This window comes from Squalius cephalus (genome assembly GCF_949319135.1).
Source record: "Squalius cephalus genome assembly, chromosome: 14".
NCBI lineage: Eukaryota > Metazoa > Chordata > Actinopteri > Cypriniformes > Leuciscidae > Squalius > Squalius cephalus.
Genome location: NC_137135.1, coordinates 35,903,372 through 35,923,027, shown reverse-complemented (window position 1 = coordinate 35,923,027; position 19,656 = coordinate 35,903,372). Strand labels below are relative to the sequence as shown.

Here is a 19,656-nt window from a genome sequence, read left to right as displayed (position 1 = left end):
AGTCAGTAATGAGATTTTGATAATAAACACTGTGATCAGAGCAGATTCAGGGACTTACAGATTAGAAGTCTTTAAATCAAACGGCACAGTGACATCTGAATATCTTCAAGTGATTATTGAAGGTACAGTAACTCTCTCATCAGACTCATTACAATCTCATGTTCTCAAAGATCTCGATTCTCTGTGAAGGTTTTTATTCCTGTAACACACAGTAAACACACTACATACTCCAGTAATAGTGAGAGTAGTGTGGAAGTATGGCATTCTGCTGTAATCTACAAATCAGTGTTATTTTTTTTATTTTATTTTATAGTTTACAGTTTTACTGTTTTGTATTAGCTTATAATTCATTATTTTAGTGATTCATCTTAAACTTATTTCAGTTTAGTGCCAATGCAACAAGTTTTTCAACTAATATTTATATTTTAGTTTAGTTTAGTTTCATTTCAATTAACCCCCTTACTTTACGCCAGAACTAGAGGCTATGGAAGCCAGTGATTATCATGCATAAAGTTATAAATTTGGATATTTTTCTTATAAAAACGCATGGCTTTGCTTCAGAAGGCCTTTTGAGCCGTATGGATCACCGTTATGATGGATGGAGGGTTTTTTGGGCTTCAAAATCTCAGGTACCATTCACTGCCATTATAGAGCTGGGAAGAGCCAGGAATTATGTTTATATAACTCCTTAACAGGCTGATTGATATGTTCACTGATTGACTGATTGATTGATTGATTGATTGATTGATTGATTGATTGATTGATTGATTGACAGATTGATGTGTCTGTGTTGTGTCCAGACTGTGTGTTGCGTTCAGAGATTTCATCATCTGCAGTGCATGTGCTGGTCTGGTGTTTTCAGATGATGGTTCTGTTGGGTCTGTTAGGAGGTTTTCACATCTACATGAGACTCACGTCAGGTCAGACACGTTTATCATCATCACTATGGATTTGACATGCAAATATTAAGAGTGTGAATATGATGAGAATCTGATGCTTTTAGGAAAGAAACAGGAAGATCAAAACATGCGAATGAGAAGATTTAGAGAAGGACATGAAGAAACAGCAGAAGATTGAAGATCTCAGCAGCAGATCTCGTCACATCTATGAGAAATCATTTTACACATCTGGAGTCATGTGGTCTTTTACTGTAGTCTGTTGGCTTTGGCTGAGTCAATATACAGCGTCTGTTTAGATGTTTTAGCTGTTCCTAAAGATTACTTTAATAACATGTTTAGCCACATGCATTTTTCTTCACAAGATCTTTGTCATTATAGAATATTGCTAAACACATCGTTCTTTAAAGATTGTAAATAATCTGTGTTGTAAGACTAACTTTGGTATTGAATTAAATGAAAATAAAATGCTTTGAAATTAAACTATTTCCAGTCAAACGCCACATGTTTTTATTTATTAAAAGGGGACATATCATGAAAATCTGACTTTTTCTGTGTTTAAGTGCTATAATCGGGTCCCGGGTCCCGGTGCTTCTACCAACCCAGAAAACGTGAAAAGTGAAACCCAGTAACTTTGTTTTGGGAGCCTTTCTCTGCAAGCATGTCAAAAAATAATACGATGAGACTTCACTCCCCTTCTGATGAATGAAGATGATCTTATTATAATATTACCGGCCCTTAATCTGCACGTTTACACCAGGGGGGCAATGTTCCGGAAAACACTGAAGCTTTGATTGACGCCATTGATTAGCGGACCCCCACCTGCTTTTAGCATCCATTTTGGTGTCACTTTGACAGCGAATAACTTTACATCTGAGGCGTTTAAAGACTCCATTTGTCCATTATTTATTTCTAAAGAAACACGAAAATGTATAAAAGGCTCCATTACCTTGTATCTTACGTTATGGCCCCGTAGAAGCAGTTTTTGTAAAAATAGGATAACGATTGCGTCATAACCACGCGACTCTCTGTCTCACAGTAGAGAGATTACCGTATGGACAGGAGGAGAAGCTCGAGGGCAATCGGGGGGACGTGGAGGCAAAATGACAAAATAATTAATTAGAATACTTAGCAAAAGTGTCTCCTGCTCCTGCTCATGGACACCTCCTACTCACACTCTCCATCTCTGCAAGTTTCGGAAGGGAATGATTCAGATTTCTCTCGGCACAGCCACTAGAAGACAGACGGGTTGCTCACGTCACATCTACGTCGTCAAGCTCAGTGTGAGTCTGCGCAGTCGCTCACCATCAGGAAGTGAGTGCTTCTAATTGACTTCACTTTTCTCCGTTGAATCCAATGGGGTCGCTGTGTCCATTTCTTGTCACGAAGTGACCAACGTTAAATAATAGACTCAGGTCCCAGCCACAGAAACCCAACAGACAGTTCAAGGTTGAATACAAAAAAATACACTTAATGTAATGGGCCAGCAAGCACTAAATAGGAAACACTAAAACGGTTACTCAATGACAGGAAGTATCGACCAAATATGGGTAGAAAGGTGGAGCATTATAACGAGTTCTAATAAACCAATTTCATCACATTAGCAGGTGAGGAAGCACAGTCCAAATATGGGCATAGTAATAAAAAAGGAAGCGGGTTGCCAGGTTTGTCCATGAGGGGGTGTCTAAAAGAGTCACGTAGGGCAGATTAAGTAATAGCAACCACAAAACCCACTACAAATTTGATGCACACGCACAGTGAATAGCTACAATTCAGAGTGCAAATATGTTCATGCACACAGTAAACACCATCACACATGATACACCACACACAGTAAGGCCCTAATGTCTCTGCCAATTAAAAACGAAAAAGTACTGAGTCAACCGGTGACATTTACACTCACCAGCCGCCATTTTGTTTCGCAAGCGACAACAGTGACCAGTTCTAACGCAATGGCAGAAGATCCAGCAAAGCATGAAACTGTTCTGTGGTTGAGCACAGAGGAGCACTGAACACTATTGGCCAAAACATGTCACTGTGTCAACGTGTGGAAAAGTTAAACATGATGAGATGATCAATGTAACTTCACAACAACTACATACATGTCTCCACTAACCATTCAGAAACATCTAAAAGTGAAACTCTTCCTGAGTCTCTCCGTAAGGCTGCACTCGCTACTGGTTATTCTGGGATTCTGGATGAGTGAGATTGGCCTGTATTGTTATTGCCTGAGTTTCTGAAGCTCGTATAAGGCTCCACCCTCTTCTGAACGGAGCTCATTTGCATTTAAAGGGACACACACAAAAAAACAAAAGGGGCACATTTGACAAGCTATAATATAATAATAATCAAAGTTAAACAGACAAATTCAGAATACTGCTGTAACTCTTGTTTCCTGCTGCAGGAGCACTAATAACACAGAAATTGTGTTTTATCTTTGATAAAAAGCTGATCAGTCAAACATTACTTTATAGACTTACATTATTGCTGTTTTGATTCTTTTGAAAGATTATTTTAAGGTCTGTGGATGAAACATAAAATGTCATGTCTCTGGTTGCCAAGTCCACGGATTTCGCTACTACGAGTTAGGCCGCTTTTAAACTGTTGTTGTGAGTTGATTTTCCCCCACGGGTTAAAGGTTTGACATATTGCATAAATTGCATTTTGGACTGATTTGATTGGCCAGTAGGCTAGTTTTGTTTCGCAGAACTGGCAGGTTTGAGGATTGTGTGATAATATAATATATGATACAGTAGGTCTCAGGGTTGCTGTTTAGAGTTCACATTTGGTCTTTTGAAAATTATTTTTTGTTCACAAATTACAATTTATAAAGAACTCGTCATTTTTCTACCATATCAAACATTTTCCATTCCCCTCCATTGCATTTGTATGAACCGTTTTCGTTGTTGCATCAGGAAATAAAAATTGCACATAATAAAACTCAGATCATATGTGAATAAATGTCAGATGATAATATTTCTGTCTCTCATCCCTGAGAAGTATAGTATATACTGTTTACATTTTCTTTCATTGTGTTTATTTTTAAGTATTGAGGGAGAAAATGTATCTCTTTATTGTTCTTCATATATTTTGCATGTACGCATACCACTTTCTTTTAATTTTTTAATTATTATTCATAATATAGCCTTGCAGTGACTGTTTACACACACACACACACACACACACACACACACACACACAAACACACACACACACACACAGAGAGAGAGAGATAGATAGAGAGAGAGAGAGAGAGAGAGAGAGAGATAGATAGATAGATAGATAGATAGATAGATAGATAGATAGATAGATAGATAGATAGATAGACAGACAGACATATTCTATAGGAGTTATTCACCAAATATTAAAATTGCTCAGCCATCATAATTAATTAGTATTTTGACTGAAAATATTTTTGTACAAAGGGGGGTAAAATGCCTCCTTTCTTACCAACCAGTTTGCTTCATAGATCAACAGCAAAATTAACAGAAAATAGTTTTTAATCTCTAAAAGTAAAAGGCAAGTAATGTATCAACATATATATATATATTAATATATATTAATATTTATTTCAGGATTGTCCAAAATAGCCAAATTTAACTACCTTCCATCAGTGAGCTAACTGTGCTAGCAAGCTAATGCTCACTTGAGGTAATTTTTTCATGTTTTGTTCAAATATTTTGATTTTACGACCTAGTTATACTGCATTAAGTGTAAAACAAAGGATTTGATAGACATAAATATGTTATTATAGTAATTATGATAGAGAGAAACTATGCCGCCCGGGGGGCGTTTTACCCCACAAGCTATGACTTTTAAAAAATATATAATTATAAATATAAATATAAAAAAATATAATATAATTATATTCCTTATAAATAACATATGATTTCAAACTACAGACTTCACTATTCATCTATCATACATCACTGTGATATCCTGCAGAACAATATTCTTTTAAACACTTTTTTACTAATATCTGAAAATTATAGCATTTACCATGCAATCCTCTTCTCTTCAAATATGTCGCTGGTGTCAGCTTCAATATCCCCGATATCAACGTAGTGCATAGCAACAGTAAAAATGTATCTTAACTACCTCTGGTTGTTATTTTGGGAAAAACAGGTGGGGGGCGTTTTACCCCACTCTACCCTATAGATAGATAGATAGATAGATATCTTAGTGAGCTTGTGATGTTTCCCCGAAATTTAACCTATTTTATCTATTTCATCACCAGTTGAAAAAATTAGCAAAAAATGAAGAAATTAATAATGCAAAAAGTAAGTTTTGAGAAAATATCTTACAACAATTGAGCGCAGAGGATATTTCATCATCTGAATGCAATGATTTTGTTTTAAACTACACTTCCCATCATTCCTAAAGGGCAACACTTGATGACGTTTTTCCAACATGGCGGCCCACAGTAGCTGTCACACTGAAGTACACAATCTTCTGTAGTCTTGACTTTTTATAAAAACTGAATATGTGCTTTTGAATGATGATTTGAATCTTTGTTCCGATGGGAAGGGATGTTCGCCATAACATGGCCTCTCTGTTAAGGAATAGCATGTTAGTGCGTCGATAGAGATGATGCATCTGTCTCTGTTGAGATCGCACGGGCTCTTTCTGCCCTTTATCAAACGCTGTCCTGATATTAAAATATGCCGCATTAAGCGCAGAACTCAGGGCTGTGTGAGCACATGTACAGTCATCAGACACAGATGGATGAAAAGCATCAGTCCTGTCAGAGACTTCAGCTCTAATGCGTCTGAGAAGGTAAACTGTGTTGCTTTGACTTGTTTTTGCCCTCAGGTGGACAGTAAATGACGTATAAGGATGTAACGGGCCGTTACACAAAATAACGGTGCGGTAATACCGCGGTTTTGAAGTTATGGTTCAAGGTTTTTTTGTTTTTATCAAAGTGGTTTATTATGGAAGCTTGTTTCCGCCACAGAATAAAACTTAAAAAAAAACAAGTGTGACTTTTTATCTCACAATTGTAATTCTGACTCTGTAACTCTGAATTACGACTTTACAACACGTAATTACGACTTTAGATCACGCCATTCTGACTTTTTCTCAGAATACTGAGTTTATATCTTGCAATTCTGACTTTAAAACTCGCAATTGCAAGTTTATATCATGCAATTCTGAGAAAAAAGTCACAATTACTTTAATTTAAATTTTATTCTGTGGTGGAATCAAGCTTACATAGTTTACAGACCAAAATTTGTCTGTCTTTAAATAAAAAAGTAAAAATAAGTCCAAAATAAGTTTTGGATGCTGAATATATTAGCAAAATATTTCAGAGTAAGTTTAGATTATTGAATTCTGATTCTAACCACTCCATTTATTTGACTTATACGTATGCGTACTGAACCAAAAGACCCGTACCGAAAATGTACATGTACCATTATGCCCCTAATAATCTATTATGATTTTACAGTAGAAACTATGGGTGGAATGTTTTTAATGGTTTTCGCAACTGTATATTGAGTTCTTTGACTGTTACAGGAGAGTTTCGACATGTCAGAGTTTCCAGTGGAGAGAATTCGCAATTTCAGCATTATTGCTCACATTGATCACGGCAAGAGCACTTTAGCTGACAGACTGCTGGAGATCACAGGTGATTCGCTGTAAAACATCCATGACTGGAGAGACTCTTTCCTGTGAATGATATAAAAATCTCTTTGTTTCTCATGATTGTGTGCGCAGGTGCCATTGCAAAGACCTCGAGTAACAAGCAGGTTCTGGACAAACTGCAGGTGGAGAGAGAGAGAGGAATCACCGTTAAAGCTCAGACTGCGTCGCTCTTCTATCAGCACGACGGACAGACGTACCTGCTCAATCTCATCGACACACCTGTGAGGACAATGATTTCAAGTGCACAGATATCATGCAGTGTGTAATAGAGCTGTTTGTGGATGTACAAGGTCTGCAAAGTTATTGTGTCCCAAAAGAAAGAAGTGATTCTGAACTGAAACGAGTCGTCAGTAATTCAGTCTCACTTCCTATGTAGGTTTGTAACTAATTAGCATAATGCCAGCCTGTGGTCTTGATTGGCTGAGCAGCGTCTCTTAGCTCCGCCCTCAAACACTGTAGTGTATCTGAGACTGGAAGAGTTTGGTTCGTGTTGTTCATGTGGAGAAGACTCTGTTTTCTGAGATTAATACAGTGAAACCCACGCCATCGTTACTGTTCGTATCACTGAGATCAAGAGCTGAGATTCAGATATGATAATGAGCGTTTGCTTTCTGACCAATCAGAGCAGAGCAGCTCTCAGAGAGGCGGGGCTTAGAGAGACTGAAGCGTTTCAGACACTGAGAGAAAAGAGCTGACGCTGCACTGGAGATTATGAGGACATTAAAGAGTTTTTGACCTTAGATGTGTGTAAACCTGTTGTAAGAGACTCTAAATTAATACTAGGAGCCTTTAAAATAGTATAATGGGGCACTTTAAACATCACTGATGTTTAACTAATCTGCATAATTTAAATGATTTCACTATTTTTTCAGGGCCATGTTGACTTCAGCTATGAAGTATCTCGTTCCATATCCGCTTGCCAAGGAGTTCTGCTCATTGTAGATGCAAATCAGGTAAAACTCTTAATAAACTTTCTTATATTTAATTATCTACAGAAGATTAAACACAGTAGAAAACGTTTTTTTTTTTTTTTTTTTTTTTATACCCTGCTTCAGTTCCAGAACATATGCATATACCAATGTTATTTTAGTGTTATTTACATACTATTATAGTATTTATTAATATTTTTAATTAGCTTATATCTTTTATATTTTTCATTTTAATTTTGGTTTACGTTTTAGTCATTTTGTTGCTTTTATCTTTTTCTAATATTTCTGTTTATCTTTCATTTCAGTGCTAGTAAATATTAGCACTTCAGCTTCATTTGGCAACAGTTATACATTATTTTAATTTTAACAATAACAACACTGGCACAGACTCGCATAAATAAACCATCATTACAAAAAACTGCAGCCTTTTTTAATTGACATTAAGAGTCAAGAAAAAAAAAATGTGTTGTATGTTTTTTTTTTCTCTATTTAAAGGGAATTCAAGCGCAAACAGTCGCCAATTTCTACTTGGCATTTGAGGCTCAACTAACAATCATCCCTGTGATAAACAAGGTAGACGTTACAGAGACTTACTTTAAACGCATTAAACGTTTCATACATGCCATTTCATCCCAGGGCTTTGAATAAACTATAGAAATGTCTTCACATCAAGTTATAAAACCATAAATGTTGCTCCTAATCTTATTTATTCAAATACCTGGAGCATTTGATCTTTATTAGTCCAAATATATTTGCACGTGCATTCATTATTTTTCATTCATCTGAATGCTTTACGACAGTTTTATATTTTCACATGCATGTATTATATCATCATGTTTTATTTAATGCAAGTATTGTTAGTAATTAGCAAATAGTGATTTTTTTGTGAATATTTTCATGTTGACTGAAACTTCAGCTGGTCGACTAGAGACTCAAACACCATCAAATGTCGGCTCTTTCACCGTTTGTCATTTTAACGAGTTGTTTTAATTGTCAGATTGATTTGAAAAATGCTGATCCAGAGCGAGTGGAAAAACAGATTGAGAAAGTCTTTGATATTCCCAGGGAAGAGTGCATCAAGGTAAGATTTAAACATCTCCTCAGACGTTTGTCTTCATAATGAGTCTTTAATATTTTAACATTGGCTTGTGATTGTGCTGATGTTTCTCTGCAGATCTCGGCGAAACTGGGAACAAACGTGGATCAAGTTCTCCGAGAGGTGGTGAAACGGATTCCTCCGTGAGTATCATCAGCGCTTTCACGGTTCTCCACAAGAGGTCACTGTGAGAGTGAAGATCAGCACATACTGATTATGATTTATTGTTTGTTTGGTTCATAAGATCATATCAGAACACATCCCACACCCAAAGCCCAGATTACATCAACTCAATGAATCATACATTAGAGATCAGTGTCACATGATCCGTCAGAAATCATTTGAATATGATGATTTGCTGCTCAAGGAACATGTATGATGATTATCAGTGTTGAAAACAGATCATATTTCTGTGGAATCCGTGATGCATTTTATTTTTCATGATTCTTTGATGAATAGAAAGTTTAAAAGAACAGCATTTATTTGATATATAATCTTTCGTATCATTATAAATGTCTTTAATGTCACTTTTGAACATTTAAATTGTCCTTGCTTTAAAAAACAAATCTTATGAGCCTAAAACTGTTGAACTGTAGTGTATAACAAAAATATACACAATAGTTGTGTTTATGTATTTATGCTGATTTAAAAAATAACCCCTGAAAAATTTTGTATTTCATTAATGATAGTGATAATGCTTCATTCAGTTATTAATATTTTAGTCACACTTTAGATTAGGGTCCAATTCTCACTATTAACTACAAATTTTGCCTCAATAAATTCCGAATTACTGCTTATTAATAGTTAGTAAGTTTGTTAAGTTTAGGTATTGTGGGATTAAAGGATGTAGAATGTTCATGCAGAATAAGGCATTAATATGTGCTTTATAAGTACTAATAAACAGCCAGTATCCTAGTAATATGCATGCTAATAATAGTTAATAGAGAGAATTAAACCCTAAACTAAAGTGTTACCAATCATTTTTGCTTTTACTAAGTTACTATTAATCTTATAAACTAAAACGTGTATTTCCTAGTGTATCTGGGAAGCGAGTGAATCAGGAAGCGTCAGTTTATTGTTGTAAATCATCATCATGTGTTATCATGCGTTTCTGAAAACCGGCTCAGCTTCATTCCCTACATAACATCTCTGTGTGAGGAGCGCTGCTGGGTTACACTTTACTTTAAGATGTCCTTGTTACAGTGTGATTATACAAGGACTGAGTAATATTAATTAACTACATGTACTTACTATAGGGTTAGGGTAGGGTTAGGGTTTGGTTGAGGGTTAGTTGCATGCAATTATGCATAATTTACTGTTACTACTACGGTAAGTACATGTAACATATGTAACAAGGACACTGTAAAATAAAGTGTAACCCATAATTTACTACATTAAGTCCATGTAACAAGGATAAAGTGTTACCTTATCTATTGTTGACATAGCACCTTGAGACATGTATAACAAAAGAATTTCAGGCAACAGTTTATTTTGATAGTCCACTTTAGACAATCTACTAACTATAGTAACTTTGCAACTACATGTCAACTAGCTAATACTCTAATGAGAGTTAGTTGACATGTAGTTGCAAAGTTACGGTAACATTTTATTTTACAGTGACTTTGTTACAGATGTTACATGTACTTACCGTAGTAATAACAGTAAATTATGCATAATTACATGCAACAGTAAATTATGCATAATTACATGCAACTAGCCAAATCCTAATCCTACGCTAACCCTATAGTACATGTTGTTAATTAATATTACTCTGTACTTAAATAAATAATTACACTGTAACAATGACACCTTAAAATAAAGTGTAACCCTTTATTTTACAGTCACAGTGTCCTTGTTACATATGTTACATGTACTTACCATAGTAATAACAGTAAATTATACATAATTACATGCAACTATCCCTCAACCAAACCCTAATCCTACCCTAACTCTATAGTAAGTACATGTAGTTAATTAATATTACTCAGTACTTAAATATATATAATAAAGTGTAACCAAATTAGGTAACACTTTATTTTACAGTGTCCTTGATACATTTGTTACATGTACTTACCATAGTAATAACAGTAAATTATGCATAATTACATGCAATTAACCCTAACCCTATAGTAAGTACATGTAGTTAATTAATATTACTCAATACTTAAATATATAATTACACTGTAACAATGACACCTTAAAATAAAGTGTAACCAAAGTTACTTATAGTTAGTAGATTGTCTAAAGTGGACTATCGAAATAAAGTGAAACCAAGTTCCTCAAAAAATGAAAAAACTTTCACACATTTGTGTTGATGTTCCCCGTGTGCTTCAGTCCGGCGGCGCGAGTGGACGACCCGTTCACGGCCCTCGTGTTCGACTCCACGTTCGATCATTACAGAGGCGTGGTGGCCAACATCGCTGTGTTCGGCGGACGCGTGTCCAGAGGAGACCGGATCGTCTCGGCACACCTGGGAAAATCGTACGAGGTCAATGAGCTGGGCGTCCTGAGACCCGACCAACACCCGACCCAAACACTGTGAGCCGGAGATTATTCAACTAATAATTATACAAAAATATTTCATCATTGTATAATTACTTAGGAGGGGGGGAGGAGGGGGGGGCATAAAACTCTAAGATTTAAAATATAATTTAATTTTTACTTTAGTTTTAATTAGCTTTTATTTTTATAGTTTAGTTTTTCGTCATTTTGTTTTGTGCTTTTGTCATTGTATTAGTTAAAAAAATAAAATAAAAAAAGTAAGCTATTGCTATTTAGGTTTAATTGATTTTTATTTCAGTTCTACATTTTATCTTTTTCCAAGTAGTAATTTTAGTGCTTAAACTTATCCAAGGCAACATTTCTAATATTCGTTTAGTTTAAGTTTTCTTTTTTGTCTAGAAATAAAAAGTTTCACGATTTTGAAAAAAAAAAAAAACATGAATGAGAAATAAAAATGTTAAAGATTCTGCAGACATAATTTAGTTTTTACTTTAGTTATTAATATTTTCAATTAGCTTTTATTTTTATATTGTTAGTTTTCGTGCTGATTTTAGTTACATTTTTAGACATTTTGTTTTTTATATATTTTTTATATATATATTGGTATTTAAGTTTAATTTATTTTTGTTTCAGTTTTAGTGAGATTTTTTTTTTTTTTTTCTAGGTAATAATTTTAGTGCTTTAACTTAAACTTATCCAAGGCAACATTTCTAATATATTTGTTTAGTTTACGTTTTTTTCCAACTAATATTTATAGATTGTATTTGATTTCAGCTTTATTTCAATTAACAGAAATGTTTTTAATAGTTTGAGTTTTAGACAAAAACCCTGTCTAGAAATAGAGTTTCACGATTTTGAAAAAAACAAAAACAACTAAAAGTGTTGAAGAAAATGAACGAAAAATAAAAATGTTAAAGATTCTGCAGACTCCTGGTTAAAAACCAAGGCCTTTAAAGATAACCAAGATAAATATTCAATGATTTCAGTGCTTATTTTTGGGCAGAAATAGAATCATAAGTTGAAAAACCAAACAAAGGCATCTTAAAAACTTCAATGTAGCTTAAAGCCTTGCCAAACTCCATATACACCCTGAGAAGGAATGTTTCACACAGCCTCTGTAAGTTGCACTATCTTAACCTTTGACCTTTTGCATTTGTACCTTTTGTCCTCAGGTATGCCGGTCAGGTGGGTTACATCATCGCAGGGATGAAGGAAGTGAAGGAGGCTCAGATTGGAGACACACTTTACCTGCAGAAACAGCCTGTGGAGGCGCTGCCAGGGTTCAAACCGGCTAAAGCCATGGTGTTCGCTGGTGAGTGTGTGCTAAACTAATATTACTATCACTATTCTGCTATGTTCACATCTTCATCTTTCTTCAGTGTGTAATGTTGCTGTTTAAACATGAAAAATCTCTGCAAAGTCACACAGTTCTTCTCTATATCAGTGTCAGTGTTTCTGAACTCCTGAAACGCCTCCATTGTAGTCTTGAGTTTCTTCCGGGAACGAACACGTCACAATATTCCTCATTATAATAATTCATGCGCAGAATAAAGGGGCGGGGCCTGGTTGAGTTAGTGTGTAGTGTGTTAAACTGGCGGTTATGGGAAGGGGCGGGACATTTCCCAAACACACTCGAAGCGCTCGACCAATCACAACACACTGCTCCAGCCGACCAATCAGAGCACAGTGTGCTTTTCAGAAGGAGGGGCTTCATAGAGACAGGAAGTAAACAGAGCGTTACTGACAGACTGGGAAGAGAGGAGCCGCAACAATGGAGAATATGAGGAAATAATCAACATTCACGCAGGAAAACATGTTCTAGTAGAGCCTGAAACAACATCAAGACTTTGTTTTAGGGCATAATATGGGAATAAATCTGGAGTTGTGTAACTCTTTCAGGCATGTATCCCATGGACCAATCAGATTACACCACCCTGCGAAGCGCTGTGGAGAAACTGACTCTGAATGACTCCAGCGTGACGGTTCAGCGGGACAGTAGCTTGGCTTTGGGAGCTGGATGGAGGTTCGTACACATGAACACACTCATTCATCGCTCAGTCGAGTCGTTTCACTTTTTAAAGGTGCAGTGTGTGATTTTTAGCGGCATCTAGTGGTGAGGTTACGAATTGCACCCAACAGAAGTTACGGTGGCCGACAGGAAGTGATGTCGTCGTCTGAGACAGCAGAGAGTAGCCAGTTAAAGGAGAACTCCGGTCAATTTTAACATTGAGCTCATTTTTTTGTACATTTGGAGTGCTGTCAATACAGAGAACAGCGACAAAAATTGCCGAGTTCACGCGCATAGGTTTAGTTACCTATGATCACGCGCGTGAACTCGGCAATCGACTACTGTGGACTTCAACCGAAAACAGGATGTAAACACAGGTATTTGCGCTGGCTTAAATAGCATTTTTATACATATCTTTCACATCTACTGCAGTCAGATTCACCCGTGTTCACTCTGAAGGAATCACTCACATGACCTGTGCACTTGTAATGACACATCAAGGATGTTAAGAGGCTAAAAGCAGGTTTAAAACTGGCCCCATTGAAGTCAACAGGGTGCAAATTTTAAAAAGAGGATAACACGGTGTAGGCAACACCGATTTTTGTCATTGTTCTCTGTATTGACAGCACTGCAAATTTACAAAAAAATGAACTCAATGTTAAAATTGACCGGAGTTCTCCTTTAAACAATGCGGTTTCTTTACAAAGATAAATTAAGAAATTATGTTTACTTAATTATTCAGTAAAACGATGTTATTGCGAATATTATTGTCACTTGTTCATCATTGTGTCAGTGTTTTATTCGCTGACTTTAGCTAGCTACTTATCATGAAGAACAACATAGTGACGAAACGCGTTTGTCCGTTCAGGGCCACCGTAGAAACATGTGGATGTAAGCGGACCCGCGGTGTGTGTAGAGAGAAATGCCTCATTCTAAGCTAATAAACACATAACGGTTCATTATGTAAGGGTTTATACACCACTGAAAACACAGTTATGTATATGATATTGCATTCCTGTCAACAGATCCTCCTAAATATTACACAATGTACTAATTTCTCTGTGTCGGTCTCTCTCAGGCTGGGGTTTCTGGGTCTTCTGCACATGGAGGTGTTTAACCAGCGTTTAGAGCAGGAATATAACGCGTCGGTCATAATAACGGCTCCGACTGTGCCGTACAAGGCTGTGCTGGCGTCTGCCAAACTCATAAAGGTGAGACTCTACCACCAGGACACCTTAGAAACTGCATCGCAAAATACTACAAATCTACCCAGAATACCTTGGAGTCGTTCACTTCAGAATTAAAATTTCCTGATAATTTACTCTCCCCCACGTCATCCAAGATGTTCATGTCTTTCTTTCTTCAGTCGAACAGAAATGAAGGTTTTTGAGGAAAACATTCAAGGATTTTCTCCATATAGTGTCTTCAATGGGGTCCAACGGGTCGAAGGTCCAGATGTGAGTTTCAGTGCAGCTTCAAAGTCTCGACAAGATCCAGTCGAGGAATAAGAGTCTTATCTAGACAAACCAGCGGACATTTTATAACAAAATATAAACATTTATATACTTTTTAACCACAAATGCTGGTCTTGCACCAGCTGTGATGTGCCACACATTACGTAATCAGGTTGAAAGGTCAAGCGTGATATAGGCGTAAGTACAGACCTGTGTTTATAAAAATGAATAAATAAAAGGTAAAACAACGATGTCGGACGATTTTGAAGTTGAGAAAATTAGTTTTTTGCCCTACTCTACATTTCTGAACCGTGACCTTTCAACGTGACTACGTAATGCGTGAAGTCGTGGACGTGCAAGACCAGCATTTGTGGTTAAAAGTATATAAATGTTTATTATTTTTTTATAAAATGTCCGCTGGTTTGTCTAGATAAGACTCTTATTCCTCGGCTGGATCGTGTCGAGACTTTGAAGCTGCACTGAAACTCACATCTGGACCTTCGAGCCGTTTGACCCCATTGAAGACACTATATGGAGAAAATCCTGGAATGTTTTCCTCAAAAACCTTCATTTCTGTTCGACTGAAGAAAGAAAGACATGAACATCTTGGATGACGTGGGGGAGAATGAATTATCAGGACATGTTAATTCTGAAGTGAACGACTCCTTCAAGACCTTATTAACCGTGTGCAGGAAGTGTGCAGAAATGATAATACAGCAGTTATTGATAAGCTCCCCTTCATTGATATATGAACGTTTGCGGGTCGAAGAGTCGATTCCTCAGTTGAGTGTGTTTTTGTAGGAACATGGGAATGAAGTGATCACCATCATCAACCCTGCTCACTTCCCTGAGCGGTCACTGGTGGTGAAGTATCTGGAGCCCATGGTGCTGGGAACCATCATCGCTCCCGACGACTTCACTGGGAAGATCATGAGTCTGTGTCAGGTGAGATTCGGCAAAAAACGATTTTCATCTTGATTCCAGTCCAAATATCTAATTCTTAAATCAAGAAGCATTTACTAGATGAATAAAATGCCATTCGATATTTAGTCTTGTTTTCTGGGGAAATAAATAAAAATGAAGTGAGTTTTTGCTTAAAACAAGCAAAATTATCTGCCAGTGGGGTCAGAGAAATAATCTTGTTTCTGTTTGAATTTACATTATTTTTCTGACCCCGTTGGCAGATAATTTTGCTTGTTTTAAGCAAAAACTCACTTCATTTTGATTTATATCCCCAGAAAACAAGACATAATATCTTATGGCATTTTACTACTTCAGTAAATCCATCTTGATTTAAGAATTTGTAGATATTTGGCCTGGAAACAAGACAAAAATACTGAGTAAGAAAAGCATGTTTTGCAGTGTAGTTTAGAGGTAAAGATCTACCGAAAGCTGGAATACACTACATGACTTTTTAAAACTGGGCATTTTAAACTCTAGGCATCATAAACTTTGTAAACTCCAACTGGCTCTGGCTTTCCGCAACCAGCATCGACTCCTCCAGACTATAAATCGTGACAAAAGTATGTATACGAGTCGTGTGTTCCAGCCTTGCCTAAAAAGGGAAAGTGAAGTAAAAATATTGGTTTCATTCAAAGAAGAAAACAAGCAACTGAATCCCCTTTAATTTGCCTCGCAATTTCTGTGAAAGCACACTTTAAATCTTGCATTTGTAATAACCCACAATGCACTTCTCTGCCTTGCTGAAGACCCGCAGGGCTGTTCAGAAGAACATGTTCTACATCGATGACCATCGAGTGATGATGAAGTACCTATTCCCTCTGAATGAGGTCGTAGTGGACTTTTACGACCAGCTCAAGTCCATGTCATCAGGATACGCCAGGTGAGCTCGAATGAATGAAGAAATGCTTAAAGACTCCATATTATGTCCTAATAAAAAGTCTTGATGTTGTTTCAGGCTCTACTAGAACAGGTTTGCCTGCTTGAATGTTGATTATTCTCCTCATATTCTCCATTGTTGCGGCTCCTCTCTTCCCAGTCTGTCAGTAACGCTCTGTTTACTTCCTGTCTCTATGAAGCCCCTCCTCCTGAAAAGCACACTGTGCTCTGATTGGTCGGCTGGAGCAGTGTGTTATGATTGGTCGAGTGTGTTTGGGAAATGTCCCGCCCCTTCCCATAACCGCCAGTTTAACACACTACGAACTAACTCAACTAAGCCCCGCCCCTTTATTATCTCTTCTGTAAATATATTTACTGTTTCCTAGTTTTGATTACGAGGATGCTGGTTATGAGGCGGCTGAACTGATTAAGATGGACTTCCTCCTCAACGGGCGGCCAGTGGAGGAACTCACCATTATCGTTCACAAGTAAGTCTTGATCTCCTCATGATTAGATAGGGTTAGGTATTTTAAAGATATTTGATCAATTACTCAATTACAGATGCACAAATGTGATTAAATACTTGAAAACTGGAATAAGGCCATTAACTTAAGAACGAATGCAGCCATTTGTAACTTGAATGCGTGAGGTTTCCGGTGTCACTCGCTTTCAGCTGTTTTAGCAAGACAAAAACAGTCCGTTATGATGCTTGATATTGCAAACTAGTGTTTCTTATCATATTATCAGGGGACAAGCACTAAAGCTGTGATGGCAGCCACTGCATCCGTTGGCGTTCTTCTTCTTATCATTATTATTATTAATCCGCACTTGAGTCTACGGCAGCCCATAGAACCCCATGCAGGAAAGTTATGAAATTTGGCACACTGATAGAGGACAGTCTGAACATTAATCTCAGCAATTTTAGAGTCTCTAACTCAATCGCTCTAGCGCCACCAACTGTCCAAAGTTTCTCTCACGTTTATGTTAATAACTTTTGAACCATAAGGGATAGAAACACAATTATGTTTTTCCTCCGATTCCTTGGCTCCATTTAGAATTTTCCTAAAAACCTTCTAACTCCTGTTTGACGTTGCTCTGATTTTCCTGAAAATTAAACCAGATCATCTTCAGACCATGGCGACAAAAAGTTATGGAATTCAAGTTGATTCGTCAAACCGTTCTCGATTAACGCCTGAACGAATTCGACGAAGAGCACGCCAAAATAAACGCGAGGCTCTATCTCCTCAGCGCTTTAGCGTATTCTGACCAAACTTGGTGTGTGTTATGACAACCATGACCTGAGGTTACCTGCAAAGTTTCGGCGTGTTGTCACCTTGTGCTCAGAAGATATGAAAAATTGCTCTTTTTGCTTATAATATTCGGTGCAGCATGCCAAGTCAAACGATACCCAATTTTCCCATATCAACCATTTTGGGGTGTCGGCCATTTTGAATTTTGTCGTAAAATGTTATATTTTACGAACACATTGGCAAGATATGCCAATGTGTTCGTAAAATATAACATTTTATGACAAAATTCAAAATGGCCGACGCCCCAAAATGGTTGATTTTGATAACTCAAACTCAAAAAGTGTTGGGACAGCGCAACTTTGTGGTCATAAATTATGATGAAATTTCCAAATATGCTAATAACATTTCATTAATTTTACTTATTGTAATGAAACTGGTCTTAATAAATTCCTTGGGTCATGCCGAGAACATAGATACCAATTTTACCATAGTCGGCTGAACTTTCCGAAAAAGTTCCCGTTTTTGTAAACCGCATCAGCAAAGGTTAGGCGTGATGCCAAAATAACTCTGAGCCTCTATCTCTGCAATGCTTTGGCAGATTGACACCAAACTTTGTGTCATTGTCACCCTAGTCTGACCAAACCACATCAATTTGGTCACAGCGCCACCTATTGGTCAAAAGTGATAAACCATTAAATCATATTACTAGTGACTATATTTATGATTTTTCAGGCATTTTGCGTAAAATCATCTTAAAATGTCAAAATGTGTTTGTGCTTGGCCACTTAATCCCTGCTTGCAGCTTTATTTTTAATGTATTATCGTATTCATAAACACTGGTTTGTAGACAAACTTTACTGTTTACTCCACTTAGCATCTTCCCTGTTTGTGGTGCGATCGCTAGAAAACAATGAAGCCAGCTCTGATTTGTCCTTGTGTTCAGAGAGAAAGCGTACAGTGCGGGAAAAGCCATATGTGAGAGACTGAAGGACTCGATCCCGAGACAGATGTTTGAGATCGCAGTGCAGGCGGCCGTCGGCAGCAAGATCATCGCTCGAGAAACGTGAGTGTCGGACTGTGTGTGTGCGCAACACCAAGAAAATAACATAAACCCTAAAACTCCTCATCCACGATTCCCTCTTTTAGGATCAAAGCGTACCGGAAGAACGTTCTAGCAAAGTGTGTAAGTACCTCTTCTCATACTGAAGTTGTGTTGGCTTGATTAGCTGCTGACTCTTGATCTTCTTCTAGTACGGCGGTGACATCACACGGAAAATGAAGCTGCTGAAGAAGCAGGCCGAAGGAAAGAAGAAAATGCGGCGCATTGGGAACATCGACGTCCCGAAAGACGCTTTCATCAACGTTCTGAAACGGACGTAGAACAGAATCGTGACAGACTGGGCTTGATTTGTGGATGTGAACATGCCAATGTACAGTATGGCGATTGATTCAGAAAAAGTTTATATAACTGAGTGATGTTATTCTGGGAGCTTAACGCAGGTTTGATGAATTAATCTTCCCGATGCTGAAACATTGCTGTTCTCTCAGGAGGAGATCCAGAGAATGCAAGCTAAGGGTTTTCATTGGAAACGTTTAGACTGAGTGGATGCAGAAGTATTTGGCAGCGCTGTTTTCCTTCTCCTTCACTGCAGTGGGTGTGAGGCTTGTTCTCTGAAGTGATTCTGCTCAGTGTTTGAGCCGCTGAAATCAGGCCAATCTGATCAACAGTTTTATTTTGCATAAAGAAAATGATCCTTGTTTTGTCACATTGTGAATATTTATGAATATTGTCACAAGATCCTCATTAGAATTGTGCCAGGGTTATTATTGTTAATTATAACTATTTAAAACATTTATGTTAAACTGAAATAAAACTGAAATAGAATAAAATATTAGTTGAAAAACTAATTCCTTTATCCATAACCTACAATTATTAACTGAAAATAAACACAAAAACTATAAATGAAACCTTAAATACTTAAAAAAAAAAAAACGAATATAATGACAAAATGAAATTACTAATAATTAAAATAAAATAA

General features: G+C 36.9%; 1 protein-coding gene across 2 annotated transcripts; it reads left to right on the top strand.

Moving 5' to 3' along the window:
* Positions 1-5,278: 5,278 nt before the first annotated feature.
* guf1 (GTP binding elongation factor GUF1) lies at positions 5,279-19,375 on the top strand. Of its 2 annotated transcripts, XR_013823514.1 has the most exons (18): positions 5,279-5,672; positions 6,411-6,522; positions 6,612-6,760; positions 7,412-7,492; positions 7,964-8,041; positions 8,466-8,549; positions 8,643-8,707; positions 10,899-11,102; positions 12,239-12,378; positions 12,966-13,089; positions 14,153-14,285; positions 15,330-15,473; positions 16,238-16,371; positions 16,754-16,855; positions 18,561-18,680; positions 18,764-18,800; positions 18,869-19,047; positions 19,166-19,375. XR_013823514.1 is itself a non-coding variant. In XM_079892748.1 (17 exons), the coding sequence occupies exons 1-17, from the start codon at positions 5,484-5,486 to the stop codon at positions 18,995-18,997; spliced, it is 2,025 nt and encodes a 674-aa protein (XP_079748874.1). In that variant the 5' UTR covers positions 5,279-5,483; the 3' UTR covers positions 18,998-19,375. The 2 variants fall into 2 exon arrangements, 1 of the variants encoding a protein (XP_079748874.1); XM_079892748.1 differs by having other exon boundaries at positions 18,869-19,375.
* Positions 19,376-19,656: the final 281 nt, after the last annotated feature.